A 13,782-nucleotide genomic window follows, 5' to 3' on the forward strand; every position below is an offset into this window, starting at 1 on the left:
TCTCGATTTTTTAAAAAAATTAAGTTTGCCAGGACTGTTCACAATGTTCGTCTATATCCCAAAATTATTCAATTAGCAGAGATATCTCCTTGGGCTTCATTTTATTTTCTTTTAGTTGGCTATACTACATGAGGCTTAGTCCTGTACATGCATTTAATACTACTCATTACAATGTTTGCGATTTTTATTCGTAAAAAGATCTTGAAATGAAATAACATTCAACTGACCACGTTTCATCACATGTACTGTACTATTACAATTCTAAAAACTGTTTCCTTTTACATGCCGTCTAAATGTGCAAAACTTTATCTTAAAACATTATAAATGTTCATTTAAAATTGGGTTAGGTCCAATTCACCCCCCCCCCCCTCAGTTGTTTTGAGGCGGTTTGGCGGTACGTCAACTCAAAAGTTAAAAAAATATTGGGTTAGAGCCAGGGTTTTAAATTTTGAAATTGGGTTTTATGCCAGGGGTTACTGAAATTTCGGAAATTTCGAGCCGAAATTATTTAAAAATTTGACCAAATTCACAAAAAAAGCAAAAAAAAAAAAAACGAAAATTTCAGGCGAGATTTGAGCATGCTGGTGGGGGGCGAAATTTCGGAAATTTTGAACCAAAATTTCAAACCCTGGTTAGAGCTTTGCTTATAATTACAATTCCGTAGTTTCGAGAAATAAAATTGAGAACCGTGCAAAAATATAGTTCTATTTTCAAAATAGATGGAATAATTCTTTAATATTACAGACATATTTTTGACAAAGAATATGCTGCTACGTTGTCTTATTCGTGTTGATATAGTACGTATATTTTTTTTTACATAATAGAAATATTTTACATCTCTAGTCTCACACAACCAAATGTGATGCGTGAACTCGTCGTGTCATAATTCAAAACTTTTTTTTACTGCTGGTCCCCACTTATATAAAGAGATCAGTCATTAAAATCAAATATATATTATGCTGCCAATGGGTTCAGTTAAACCAAGAATGGTGAAAAGGGTTTCAACTCCCCACCACTAAAAGAATCAGACGATTTGATTTCAAATGATCACCTGGTAATTAAACCAAATCGATCTAGTTATGTCCATAAGATATATAAGAGGCAGCACGCACAGCTAGCAGCCTCTGTACAGGCGAATAGGAATAGGAAAAATTAAGGGGAAAATACATGAAGAAACTGAGAAAACTAGAATTACACATAGATAAGGACTTAGATACGATCGATGCATGCCAAGATGCCATGCATATGGTGCCATGATCGTCCATATATAGAGGAACATTTCAGTTAACAAGCAACCGGAGATCATATCTGGAGATCGAGACATGCAGGACCCTAACTACAGGGTGGGACACAAAGTTTTTTTTAAGCCAGATCGTGCATTGATCTGAGGCGTTAGAATGGAGTGACACCCATGCTAGATGCTGCTGTGGCTGCTGCAGCGTAGAGACCGTCCTTGAAGAGCATGCATTCCCCAGCTCCGTCCTATAAAAGCACAAAAAATACTATAATTAAGTCTCGGTTTTATATTCATCCATTGACATCGATTCTCCACCAATAGAATTAGGGTTTAGATTTTAGGGTCCGTCTTTACTCTTTACCTGGCTTTGTATGCCGGTCTTCTTCAGGCCCTGGTCCGGCATCAGGCCAAAATGGATGTGTGGGAAATGGGCCCACTGGTGCATGCACAAAGATGAGACAGAGTAAATACGAATTTGGTTTATATATACAGTGGAGTATGCTGCACACATCACATGCATGTTTTTTTTATCAAGAAATTAAACGGGGAGATTTTGTACGTTCTTGGCAGCAGCGCTGAAAGCCTCCCTGTGGGTGATGTCCGGATTGCTTGCCTTGATGCGTTGTATCTCATCTCTGATATTATACGTGTCATAAACGGAGTGAAGCACGAGTAGTTTTTGTCAGATGATGTAATTAAAAGAGGAAACCAAAGTTAAACGATGTGAACCATTATCGATGATTACTCACTTGATGAATCGGTTGTATGCCGAGGGAACCCTCTGCCGCTTCTCTGAAGCTGCAGAATCACAACAATGAGCAGAACATAATTACTTGGTTAACAGAATAACAGCGTACTTTGATGACACTACTGCAGCACTGCTGCAGTTCAAAGACCGAAGCAGCACGGACGCAACAAGGCTAGATCAGTTGAAAGACCATATGTACATTATTAGTTCGCATGTGCAACCTGACCATTAATGTTGCTCCCTGTGAGCTCACAGAACAAATTAGGGACTGGTTGCCACGTTACGTTCTGTCTGTTTGAAGCAGTATTCGATCTGGAGTTTAGAATAGTTTTCCATTTGATCTGTACGTGTTCTGTTCCCTTTTCCTTAACCCCTCTTCCTATTTTTTTATTGATTTTTTGTTTTGTCAAGACTCAAGTGATCTTACCTATCTTTGCACTGTGCATAATTAACGTCGGGATTTGGGAAGAATTCCTCCACGGACAAAAGGCACTATTGAGCTGATGTGAAAACTATTCGACCCCCTTCCACTTGTTCGAAAACTTCATTGACCATCGAAAAGAACTCTCAAAAGGAGAAGCTCAAAGAGGAGCATGCTGTATTCGTGCCACCAAGAACAGTGTGTGCTACTGCAGCGCACGCGCACGCAGCTATCTATAGCCAGCTTCTGGAGTTCTCTCCTAGCTATACACAGCGTTGCCGGAGGATCGAGGAGGAGAAGGCGAAGGAATGTGGGAGAAGTGAGGCACTTACTCCTGTTGGCTGACGGCGCGTTCTTCGGCTGCTGCGGCTCTCGCTGGGTAGCCTTGTTGGCCGCCGACGCCATCGACGTCGCCGGCGCGTTGTTAGCACAGCTGCTGTTGCTGCTCGTGATGCTGCTCACGTTGGGACTCGCCTGTTCGGTCATTAGGCTCGCCGGCGCTTGGAACGACGGCACCTCATCCTGCAAGCCGAAAATGATTAAGCATCCGGCCGGCCGGCGCAGTGAGCAAAAGCTAAGTAGAAATAGATCGTTGTTACGTACAAGGAGGCCGTGCGGTGAGGTGGGGGAGAGGAGAGCCTGGCCGAAGGGGAGCTGGTTGGCGGTGGAGGCGGCGGCCGGGAGCAGGAGGCCGCGGAGGTTGACGGAGAGCAGGTTGGCGCAGTGGCCGCACCGCACGGTGACCGTCTTGAACAGGCTGCTACACGGCACGCCCACCTGCAAATGCAACGGAACGAGGCTTTATTCAAGGGACGTACCGGAGTCCGGAGCTATAGTTAGCTATTACGGCCGGACAGATCAACGGCGCCCGGCGAGGGAACAAGCGCGCATGTACGTACCGCGAGGATGGTGTCGCAGAAGTTGCAGTGCACGTAGCAGAGCTGCTCCTGCTCGGCGAGCGGCGGCGGCTGCTGCTGCTGATGCTGCGAGAGGTGGTCCAGCGAGAACGTCTCCGGCGCCGACGACATCATGGCGCGTATCCTAGCTAGGTGATCCCTGCCCGGCCGGCCGGCGCGCGCGGTCTTGGCTTTCAGCTGGGTGATTTGATAGTGCGGTGTTCAACGAGGAGAGGGAGAAGGAGGGATGAGACTAGTGGAGATGAAGCTAGCGGATGGGGGGAGGAAGAGGGAGGGATCGGAGGGGGTATATATATGGGTGGCACCGGCTTATTTGGTCCCCCTCTGGTCTGGATGTGATAGTATTTCCGTTGATGTGATGAGGTGAGGGTGAGGTGAGGTTTGAGGCGGTTTCTCTTGATTTGATGGGTACGTGAGTGAGAGTGGCTCGCTGCTACTAGCTCCTGATGGATTTGATGCTTTGATGGACCTTGCCCGATTCGAGAAAGCCTCGGATCTGTTGTTGCTTCTGATTTGAAAGCCCGGGACGCAAATAATGGCCGGCCGGCTGGCTGGCCGGGGAGAGAGGACGAGTGTGTTTTTTTCTTTCCCTCTTCGCGACCCCAGCCGTGACAGCGACAAAGAGAGCAAGGCAACGCATCAGCTGAGCCTGAGCTGCTGCTAGCCTTGGCCCTTGGGTGAATGGACGCAGCAGGCTCCACTGTTGATCAGGCCAGGCCACAGGCCACTGCGCCCCGGGGGCAGATTGGGAAACGCGAGGGGGGCAACAAAGCCAAGCGTCCAGTACACACACACACTCTCTCTCTCTCTCTTTCTCTCTCGCTCTCGACTGGGAACAGTGGCTGCGACAGTAGCCGGTAGCTAGCATCTTGGGACTGTTCCGTCTGAAAAGCGGGCAGAGGGGTGCAGGACGAGTGGTGGGGATCGGGGTGCAGACAGAGGCTGATGCTGAGAGAGCTTCGCCGAGCAGCGGGCGGGGACGGGGGATGCATATGGGTGGGCCTCGCGGCTCGGTGTTGTGTAGGCCGGCCCACCTGGCGCCCTGTTCCATGATGTGGTCTGCTCTGGCCCTGGTCTGGTCGCAATTCGACGCGTTCGGCGCAGTGCCACAGTGCTATTTTCAGTCGCTCGCGATGGGGCGTAACCTTTGCAGGGATCATCTCATCGGTTGCCCATCAAACAGACCATCACTGTGTCTAATCTTTGTATAGCTCGGCGTGGTCGTTACATTCCGTCCATAGTCACAGGCACTCGGATTGGACAGATAGCTAAGGCTCTAAGCTAGCTCGCTGGAGAACACGTATATATATGGATCACCTTATCCCCTTCCTGAACAGTTAGCACTGTTAATCACAGCGTTCTCCTTTGGCATTTTTATTTTTACCTATCTCAGTGTTCCACTCATCTTCTTTAGCACCAGGTCCATCACTTGTAACCCCCAGTGTTCCGGCCCTCTTCTGTTTTGAAACGAGGACGTGATTTGTCAGCCGCATGGTAGGGCTTCCCTGTCAAAATACTGGCTGCATCATTACAGCTTGTCCGCAGGAGAATGAACCAATCGAGATTTCGCGTGCTGTTTTGGGTTATTCGAGGTCTCTGGTCGATCTTCTGCTTTGGTGGTGGGGCGTACGTCGTCTCTAGCTTAGCCCGGCCTCTTCAGTTTTGTTGCTACTTAGCGCCTCTGCGAGGCCTCAGGACTGGACGCTCAGGCAAAATTCAGCATGCCATAATAACTGAATCTGCACTTGTGCAGGCTACATAGCAAAGCTACCTGGTGAATTGATTTCCCTCCTCCGGCCTCCAATGTAGAGTAAAACATATGTGTAATCCGTCGTCCTTTGCCTGAGCAAGCTGCACGCCTTGGAGATTCGATCCCTGTGTCGGTGTCAATGCGTGCCTCGTTGCTCAGTGTCTGCCCCCCTCCTCCCAAAACCTAAAATACATATAGTAGTAAGGAGGGGAAAAAAAAAACTGCGCATGCATGGTCCCGTAACTACGCAGGAAGTAGGACGTACTACTGTTCCGTAGCCGGTGTAACCCAAAGATGAAGCACAGTGCGCAGCCGAACAGGCCAAAGCGCAAGGGGAGAAATGGGATAGGCAAAGGTAAGCACGCACCCGCCCGGGACCAGCTCATCCAAATGACCAAAGTGTCTATTGCTGCATGTCGTTGCTCGCGTGTCAGGGGGCACGATTGCACAGGGGGTGCTTGCCGGTTTAGCTAGCTAATCAATCATCGTGGTAAAATCTGCATGCAGCTAGCGGCCTCGCGTCCCTTTAGCTCAGGTGCGAGTGTGCCGGCATCTCACGCACATGGCCCTCCCCCGTTACGCCGATCGAGCTGCAGCCTGCAGGCTTGTGCAGTGCTGCTCGCTCGCTTTCGTCTCCGTTTCACTCTTGCCAATTGCCATGTGACATGTGAGCGCGGCCTTTGGCGTCGCGAAAATACAGTGGCTGCTGCGCTGCCAAGCTTAAGATCCTGCGAATGGAAAGACGGATCTGAGGGGGTGGACTTTCGGTATGTGAATATAGAAATTCTCTCCCTGTGTAGCCTATGCTGCATGCTCCGATCGAAGAATAGGGAGTAGCTGCTTGGTTTACAGGCCGGTAACGACGCTGTCGACGCATGCAGTGTGCAGAGCCGCGGAACTAGGTATAGCTATAGGAAATGTGCGTGAGGATCCGCTAAAAAGCAAGCACCAAAGTGCCATGCACATACTTGTATGCGTAGCCCGCCCTCATTATCTAGGTCAACTTATAGCTAGCTTTACGCATGATTCAGCGGATAAAAACGTACATGAGTGTTATAATGCGGTTAACGTGCTACTAGTGCGTCCGAAAAATCTTACTTTGTGCATAGGAACCGGTCTCAGATTGAGACAAAACCCAGCCGCCAGATTGATCCGATCGATGTTGCATGGCTACCAACTCGATCAGTACACACGCCTAGAACACGATCCGCGAAACACGAAAACAGAGACATGCAATATAGAGCCTGCTGTAACTGTAAACGTGCTGTCTTACAGAAGGCGATGGCAGAGACCAAGCTAGCTAGAACAGCGGCTAACAGACCAAGCTAGCTAGAACAGCGGCTAACAGACCTACAGAAGGCCCCGGAGTATCTAGACCTCCTTTTGCAAGTTGTAACGTGTGCCTAGCCTAGCAACTTTAACAGCGGTAAAAAAAAAAGTCGAAGGCACAGAGAAAAGGCTAGCAACAGTATTCCAGCAACGTTCGAAAGGAAGGGTAAAAAAAGAGTGCACAAAAGAATACCACCCACGAGGTCAACGGTCAGAATTTGTATGTTCACTTGAATTCACAATTGGGACAGGAGTGCTGGACACTGAACTGACGAAACTGTACATTGCCCATCCACGACCAAGAGGTAGATTGTTGTCCAGGCCGATGCTTTGGACCCAAACTTTGCACTCTCCTTTTCCTGATTTCAGGCCCTATAACCTAAAATTTGTTACAACGGCCCAAACTTATGAGCCAGCCCAAAATCGCATTTCACTCGCTAAGCAGGCCACGCCCCAGTCCAACGCCTGCCTGGGTCGTCCCCTTTCCTTCTCCGCCTAGGACTCCTCCCCGTACACGGGTTCGACCTTCGACGAGCTCGATCGACCGCAAGGGGAATGCGACTCGTGAGCGCGGCACTCCGCCGCCGTGTGCCCATCCCTCCGCTTCGCCAAAGATAACGAAGCCGCGACGGCCGCCGGGCTTTCTGATCTCTCCGCCCCCGCTCTTCCCCCACGGCCAACTCGTACTGAAGGCTGAAGCACTCGACGCGTCTCCTGTGAGAGGTTTAGATCAAAACGCTCCTACACGTACTGCAGTTTGTTTTTCTTTCTTTATCTGTCGTTATATGATTTGCTTTATCCTACATTAGTGGATTCCGAGGGGTTTTAGAAATCTCAGGTACATAGTTACATAGACGGAATAATAATTAGGTTTGTTCAGGCGTAGTAGTATTCTTTTTTTTTTCTTCAGGTTTGTGATCAGGTTTAAATATTTTCTTTCTTCGGTATGGACCGTATGGTAATATTCTCTAGCTCGTCTCTGCCGGTAAACTTCCCATCACAGAAAATTCAGGTGCACGTGCGTATAGCCGTATATATCAAAGAGAAATAGCGAATTCGACATGTAGTCCTTATAACTCCGTAATACGGATAATAGACTGCTGTCTATCAGGCAGCCACTTGTTACAGGCTTACAGCTGACAATTTTTTTCGTCATGAACCTTTAAGTAACTCCTTACGGACTTCACAGTTCAAACACGGAAGATTTGATGGCAAATTAATTAATCATGCATGCATGTATAACCACTTCGGTTATACTTTATTAGTATATATAGATGGGCAGTTGGTAATTACCATGACAATGCTAGCTATTTATACACTGTATCAAATCACACCGCAATGTTATTAGGCTGTATACAATGGCGTATATGTTAGTATGTGTTTTGCATCATTCACGCGGCTATTTCCACAAATCCTCCTCCCCTCCGCAGGAGGCAGACGTGGACACGTAATCCAAGCTATCCTCCTGCTTCCCCTCGACCTGAAACACCTGCACCGGATTGCAGTAACTGGGCTCCTTCGCAGTCGAGTCGCCGTGGCCGAACTGAGACGCCACCAGCTTGTCAAGATCCCTCCAATCTGCTGCCGACGCATCGGCCGTCACGTAGACCGGCTCGATCTGCAGCTGCAGCTGCTGCGCCGTCGTGTGGCCGCACGGCTGGAGAGCGGACGACGCTGCGGTGGCGCCAATGATGTCGGCGGCCGGTAGCTTGGGGCTCTCCAGCCTTGGGAGGTGCATGAACGGCGCCGCCTCCTGAGGAAGGAGGTGGTGGTGATACTCTACCTCCAGCTTGCAAGGGTGGCTCTGGCGGTGGCCATGGTACGGCGAGTCGAGGCCTGGCGCCGGCGCCATGAACGCGACGTGCTCGTTGAACCAGAAAGGTGAGTCGCCGCCGTCGCCGGCCGCCCTTTGCACCGTCGCGACTCGCTTCTTGAACACCCTGCAGACCACCCATCCTTCCTCCTGAACATGGAGCATGTTAGGTGTCTGAAGTCTGAATCCTCGGTAGCATGCATGCACTAGTACACAAACTTACTTGGGGAGCTCCGTATTCGTTGGTCTCCAAGCGATACTCGTGCATGATCCAGTCCGACTTCTGTCCGTTGGGAGCCCGGCCCCTGTAGAAAACCAATGTCTTCCTCATCCCAACAAGGCAGTTCTTGACATAGATCGGCTTGTCCCTCCCGGTGGCCTTCCAAAAGCCGGCAGTGGTCGCCCTGTTGGTGCGTGTGCCCGTCGGGTACTTCTTGTCCTTGTGGCTGAAGAAGTACCACTCGTTCTGCTCCTCGTTTCCAATCTTGCATTGTTCTGTTTGAGCATCATTTTGGAGATGTCGATTAATTAGCTAGTTATGATATTACAGGGTTAGAGATAAGCAGCAAGCTTGTAGAATAAGTGGAGTAAATTGTGATTACCTTGTAGGTCCCAAGGCTCAATTTTGTACAGATCAATATCTTTTATGACGTCCAAGTCTATCTTCTTCAGTGCTACCTTCTTCCTAAGGTAGTAATCCACGAGTTCCTCGTCAGTAGGGTGGAAACGAAAACCTGGCGGGACATGGGAGAATGCGTCCATCTTCTTCCGCGGATCAAAGTATAGCTCCCGAACTGGTAGCAAGTTAATATGAACTGCATGCACGATAAGAAGCTATATTTCAGTTACAGGCTAGTTTGATAACGATGCATATATGCATGTGTAACGAATTCCAAGGAAGAATTTGAACATATAGCATCCAACTTCTCGTTAGCTCATGTCTACTAGTACTAGCTAGAATCAGGAAATCTCACAGGAAATACTCCTTTTCTTAATTGAGAAAGCATTCGATCGGTTTGCACCTGGTCTCTCTAACGATTCTGAGGAGTTTCTTTCTTTTTGTAGGAAGATGAATCGGAAATTCATCCAGTGAAGTTTCTCTGACCAGAGGCTGGTCTATCTAACGATTCTGAGGAGTTTCTTTCTTTTTGTAGGAAGATGAATCGGAAATTCATCCAGTGAAGTTTCTCTGACCAGAGGCTGATTCTCGCTCTTCTGCACTCCTATAGAAGACTAGCTTGATCAACAGGAGGTGTATCCTTGCTTCCACTTCCATTTATGCATCCATGATGAAACCTTTGCCGGTTTGTGTGAAAAAGAAGACGAGATAGAGGAGGACAGGAGCATCGAGTTCAAGTTGCTCAGCTAAACAAACCGAGCGCAAACTAGGGAGAGCTAAAGTTGCTCGCCGTCCTATCCGACAAAGCACACTGCACACACCTAGGCCCTAGGGACTCGCGAACCTTGTACCCACGAAGACGGAAGAAAGACATCGCTAATCACGCAGCACGTACCCCAGTTCAGCACGCGCGCACAGTGCGCGGTAAACAAACAAAAGGCAAAACAAGCTAGCATCATCGATCAAGCAGAAAACCACGGGTTGGAAATGGACGAGCCGTCTCTTACCTTGTGCGCGCGCGCCTGCAATTGCTACTGCTTCGTAGCTTGCAGCAGCATGCAGCGCCTCCCTCGGCCAGCAGCAGCCAGCCTTCAAACGGATGGAGCAGCTATATCGATCGCAAGAGGAGGGACGAGGCCGCGGCGGGGTCTATATATCCCGCGCGCGGTGGTGGTGATGGCCTGGGCGCGACCGAGGTGGGTGGCGCGCGCGGAGGGCAGGGGAAGGGGACGCGGCCGGAAAGCGCGGACGGATTGCGGGCCAAGGCTGGCTACAATCCAGGAGCACCGCGGCCGGAGAGCGACGCGGCGGAGCCCCGCGTTTTTCTATTGGCCTTCTTCGCCGTAACCGCCACCTCCCCGCACCCGCCAACGACAGCGACCCCTAGCTAGCTCCCTCCGATCACGCTCAGCCTCACCCCCCGAAACGGAGCTTCCACTGCCGCGTGCAGCTTATGTAGCAGCAGAGACTAGCAGTGGTGGACACCGGCCAGCGCTAGTTGCCACCTTTCCTCATCTGAAAAATTCACAGATAGAGTGGGTGTAAACCTTTCTCTCGTCTGAAATGGTAACATTTGATCGACCCCAACTGAAAACGAGCACCGGCGTGTCTGGCCCAGAAAGCCAGGTAATCATGGTGACGCATCAAGCGCGGTCGGTCGTTGCGTTTTTACCCTCATGCATGACTGTAAATGTGTGTTAGCTTAGTGTGTGTAGGTTTGATCATGCATGCGGTTAAGTCTGTCTATATGTAACTCTCTTCGGTTGGTCGTGTTCGCTATCTGGCTTTCTAAGGATTCGGCCATATGTGCTCTTCGCAGGTAGCTAGCTAGATAGCCGCCTATAGCTTCTAGTTGCGTTTGTTTGCTCCTGGATGGTCGCTCTCAAGACGGCCACGGCTGGACCCCGTTTCTCGACCGACCTAAGTATATTTTCGATGGCGACCCTCCTCCAAATGGAAACAGATCCAGTGCCACACAAGCCAAAAATATGCTACTCATGTCATCCTTACTGAAACGGGGACAAAAGGATCTCAAGCCTTTCAAGACACGTCACATTTGGACAGGACCAGGGCTACAGGCCTAGTGGGCTACATATGTTAGAACTCCAAGAACTCCAGACTGATGCATGGGTTTTCTGATAATTAATTTGCACCTTTGCTTCTCTGCTGCATAATTAAGTAAAACTTTTTTTGCTGAACCTTAGTACTGCAGATATTAGTAGCTAAGTTTAGACTTTAGTACTGCATCCGTACCTACGTACATAGTATATGGGAGTGATATATGAGGTACTGAAGTGCCAAGGAGTGATCTATGTTAAACCTGATTAAAAGCAGATTAGCATGTGCAGAGAAAATTTGATGCAACTAGGCAAGTAGAACCAATGAAGTTAACTGTGCGGAATGGGGACCGACCGGAGATGCTGTGCAAGCAGGCAGCGGCGGCTGGTGTCCGGCGTGGGCTCGAACTGATCATTAGCCATCCCTACTTTATCTCTATGGGAGTATTATCCTTTCTTAATTTATTTCGGTGCTCTCGCCGGTTGGACCAAGGGCTCCACACTCGCCGTGCATATGCATAAGGTCATTGATACCTTATCTGGAAATTGCGAGTTTGTGAAGAAACATTCGTCCTCTTGGACTGATTTAAAAATCCCATCTGAGCTGGAAATAGGATGGCTATCAGATCGATGGCTGACAATAACAAGTGAACTGTAGCAAGCGTGCAAACCAACCGGGCAGCCGCAGATCATAGTACACAATTTTGGTAGTAAGCCCCTTGCAAGCAGCAGTGATCAATAGCATGCATGCACAGTCCAGGATCCGAGTTGCATGTGGTCCACAGTGTGATACGCACGCCCTTTCTCCGCACGCAAAAATGAAAGGTAGCTAGCTGATGTATAGCTTTCCCGGCCTTGTTTGCTGCTAATTGAGATCAATTTACACATGCGCATTTTCATCTCTCTGCAAACGATCAGTCGCATTGTGCAACGCACGTACTTCACGTGCGCGTGTATGCAACAGATTCTGCAACCTGCTTGGATCTGTACATCTCCTCAAACTTAAGGGCTCCTTTGAATCGCAGGATTGAGAAAATATAGGAATAGGAAAAGCGTAGGATTTTGATAGAAATGTAAGTGTAAAACAGAGGAATGCAAAACGCATAAAAAACATAGGAATGACCGTTTGATTGAACCACGGAAAAAACACAGGAACTGGATGAGAGAGATAGACTCAAAGGAAAATTAGCAAGAGGTTGAAGCTCTTGCTAAATTTCGTCCAAAATCTCTATAGGATTGTCCATTCCATAGGAATTTCAAAGGATTGGATAATCCAATCCTTTGTTTCAAAGGGCTTCATAAGAAATTTTCCTATAAGATTAAAATCATCTAAAATTTCTATGTTTTTCCTTTAAATCAAAGAGACCTTATCGTCTCATCGTCTCGGCCTTGTATTTGCCGGAGCTTTTAGTGATCGACACGCGTCCGGCCAGTGAGGCCGACAGCGACGTCAGGCCGGAGCAGACGCCGTTGCACCGGGGAGCTCGTAGGCCGTAGCCTTTGGGAATACACAAAGAACAGAACAAGTGGATATAATAGATACCGGCCGGTGCTTTTGCTTGGATGGCGATGCATTCTCGGATGTTTATATTTTGGGTGGACCGTATTGCAACTGGTTCTGGTGTATCTTTGGGGGAGAAGTGAAGCAAAAGGACTATACGCCATCTGGTGCATCATCTTTGCTAGATGCCGACGTCACTGGTCTTTAATCAGTTTTAGCTTAACAGTTATGTGATGAATTTATCATGGGTAAAATGGGTGATAACTGTAATATATAGGACTGGTTGCGCGTTAACCTCAGTCAAGTCCGACCGGCTTAACACCTCAGTCAAGTGAACCAGCCATTGGTCTCTCTCTTCTTACGACTGAAGAGCGTCTTGAGAGTTAGTATTGATGTTACTAATTTTTTTCAATTTTTTCTATAACTATTTGAGTCGCATGTAATTGATAGGTGCCATAACACTTGTCAACTGGCTATACTTTTTACAGTGAAACAATGGCATCTGACTGGTAACATACAGTTACGACGAAAAGGGGACAGGCAAGCGTGAGGCAAATGGAATAAAGCCTCTGCAATTCACCTGCTAATTCTTGCTTGAACTGTACACTCGAAACCAGTTGCACCGTCACTTTTCTATATAGACCATGACCATCCCGATGAAGCGAGAGATGTGCATGTGAGACACTGTTTGCAGAGTTCCATCATGGATGAATTCCTGCTGGTCTTATCAAAATCGAAACCCCCTGGGGCCTGCCCAGTATTCCAGTGTGGACGTGGGCTCGGCACCTTTTAACCGCACACATCATGTCTCTGCTGCATACAAGCATCAACAATTCGACATGACAGATGGCATCATTCGCCAGGCAGTTGGCCTTTCCATTCTGAAAATTTGCCGGGGCCAGGAAACAGGTTCAGGTTCAGGTAGGCGGTGCGGCCGGCCCCCAGTGCGCGCGGCACTTGCAAACGCGCTCTACTTTCTCCACATTTCTTCCTCTGAATTCAGATCGGTCGTTCAGTAAGTTGCACGCCAATCATCTCAGTTTATTTCCCCCCGGATAAAATGGCGTCGTGATAGGCGGTGAAACCGTGAAAGAGATAGATTTGCGTCTCCCCGAATGACGGGGGACGTAGTAGGTTGTTAAGCTAAATGACGGCCGGAAAGCCCAAACCGAGCGGCAAATCAGCTGCGTTTGGTCGGCCCATGTCGGCCCGGCACCACGACCCTTTCAGCTGCGTCCGACGTGGCGTCACCTAACTGGTTGCGGTATGGGGGAGACGAGCCAATGGGACGTTGCGGGCTGGCCAATACTCGTCGGGCCCCACCGCGCACTCGTCCACGCGCGCATACGTACGTACACCATCATGGCTACGCGAGTGCGGCGCCTCAGCC

General features: G+C 48.9%; 2 protein-coding genes across 2 annotated transcripts; both read right to left on the reverse strand.

Moving 5' to 3' along the window:
• Positions 1 to 1,016: 1,016 nt before the first annotated feature.
• Positions 1,017 to 3,765, reverse strand: LOC127771666 (protein YABBY 5). The gene is made up of 7 exons (XM_052297592.1): positions 3,306 to 3,765; positions 3,010 to 3,183; positions 2,739 to 2,928; positions 1,987 to 2,035; positions 1,797 to 1,872; positions 1,599 to 1,673; positions 1,017 to 1,482 (listed from the first exon to the last, which is right to left on the reverse strand). The coding sequence occupies exons 1-7, from the start codon at positions 3,435 to 3,437 to the stop codon at positions 1,393 to 1,395; spliced, it is 786 nt and encodes a 261-aa protein (XP_052153552.1). The 5' UTR covers positions 3,438 to 3,765; the 3' UTR covers positions 1,017 to 1,392.
• Positions 3,766 to 7,597: 3,832 nt separating this feature from the next.
• LOC127771665 (NAC domain-containing protein 7-like) lies at positions 7,598 to 10,317 on the reverse strand. Its single transcript, XM_052297591.1, has 4 exons — positions 9,842 to 10,317; positions 8,818 to 9,030; positions 8,439 to 8,710; positions 7,598 to 8,365 (listed from the first exon to the last, which is right to left on the reverse strand). Exons 2-4 carry the CDS (start codon positions 8,975 to 8,977, stop codon positions 7,802 to 7,804), a joined length of 996 nt encoding a protein of 331 aa, XP_052153551.1. The 5' UTR covers positions 8,978 to 9,030; positions 9,842 to 10,317; the 3' UTR covers positions 7,598 to 7,801.
• Positions 10,318 to 13,782: the final 3,465 nt, after the last annotated feature.

Source organism: Oryza glaberrima, chromosome 4 (assembly GCF_000147395.1).
Source record: "Oryza glaberrima chromosome 4, OglaRS2, whole genome shotgun sequence".
In the NCBI taxonomy this organism is placed as follows: Eukaryota; Viridiplantae; Streptophyta; class Magnoliopsida; order Poales; family Poaceae; genus Oryza; species Oryza glaberrima.

What these genes read in the sequence shown, in the direction of transcription:
- LOC127771665 (XM_052297591.1), bottom strand. Translation starts at nt 8,977, where the DNA reads ATGGACGCATTCTCCCATGTCCCGCCAGGTTTTCGTTTCCACCCTACT. An exon ending in TGAGCCTTGGGACCTACAAG is followed by an intron (nt 8,711 to 8,817) that starts GTAATCACAATT and finishes ATGCTCAAACAG; the next exon opens with AACAATGCAAGATTGGAAAC. An exon ending in ACGAATACGGAGCTCCCCAA is followed by an intron (nt 8,366 to 8,438) that starts GTAAGTTTGTGT and finishes CTCCATGTTCAG; the next exon opens with GAGGAAGGATGGGTGGTCTG.
- LOC127771666 (XM_052297592.1), bottom strand. Translation starts at nt 3,437, where the DNA reads ATGATGTCGTCGGCGCCGGAGACGTTCTCGCTGGACCACCTCTCGCAG. An exon ending in TCTGCGACACCATCCTCGCG is followed by an intron (nt 3,184 to 3,305) that starts GTACGTACATGC and finishes TTGCATTTGCAG; the next exon opens with GTGGGCGTGCCGTGTAGCAG. An exon ending in GCATACAACCGATTCATCAA is followed by an intron (nt 1,873 to 1,986) that starts GTGAGTAATCAT and finishes GTATAATATCAG; the next exon opens with AGATGAGATACAACGCATCA.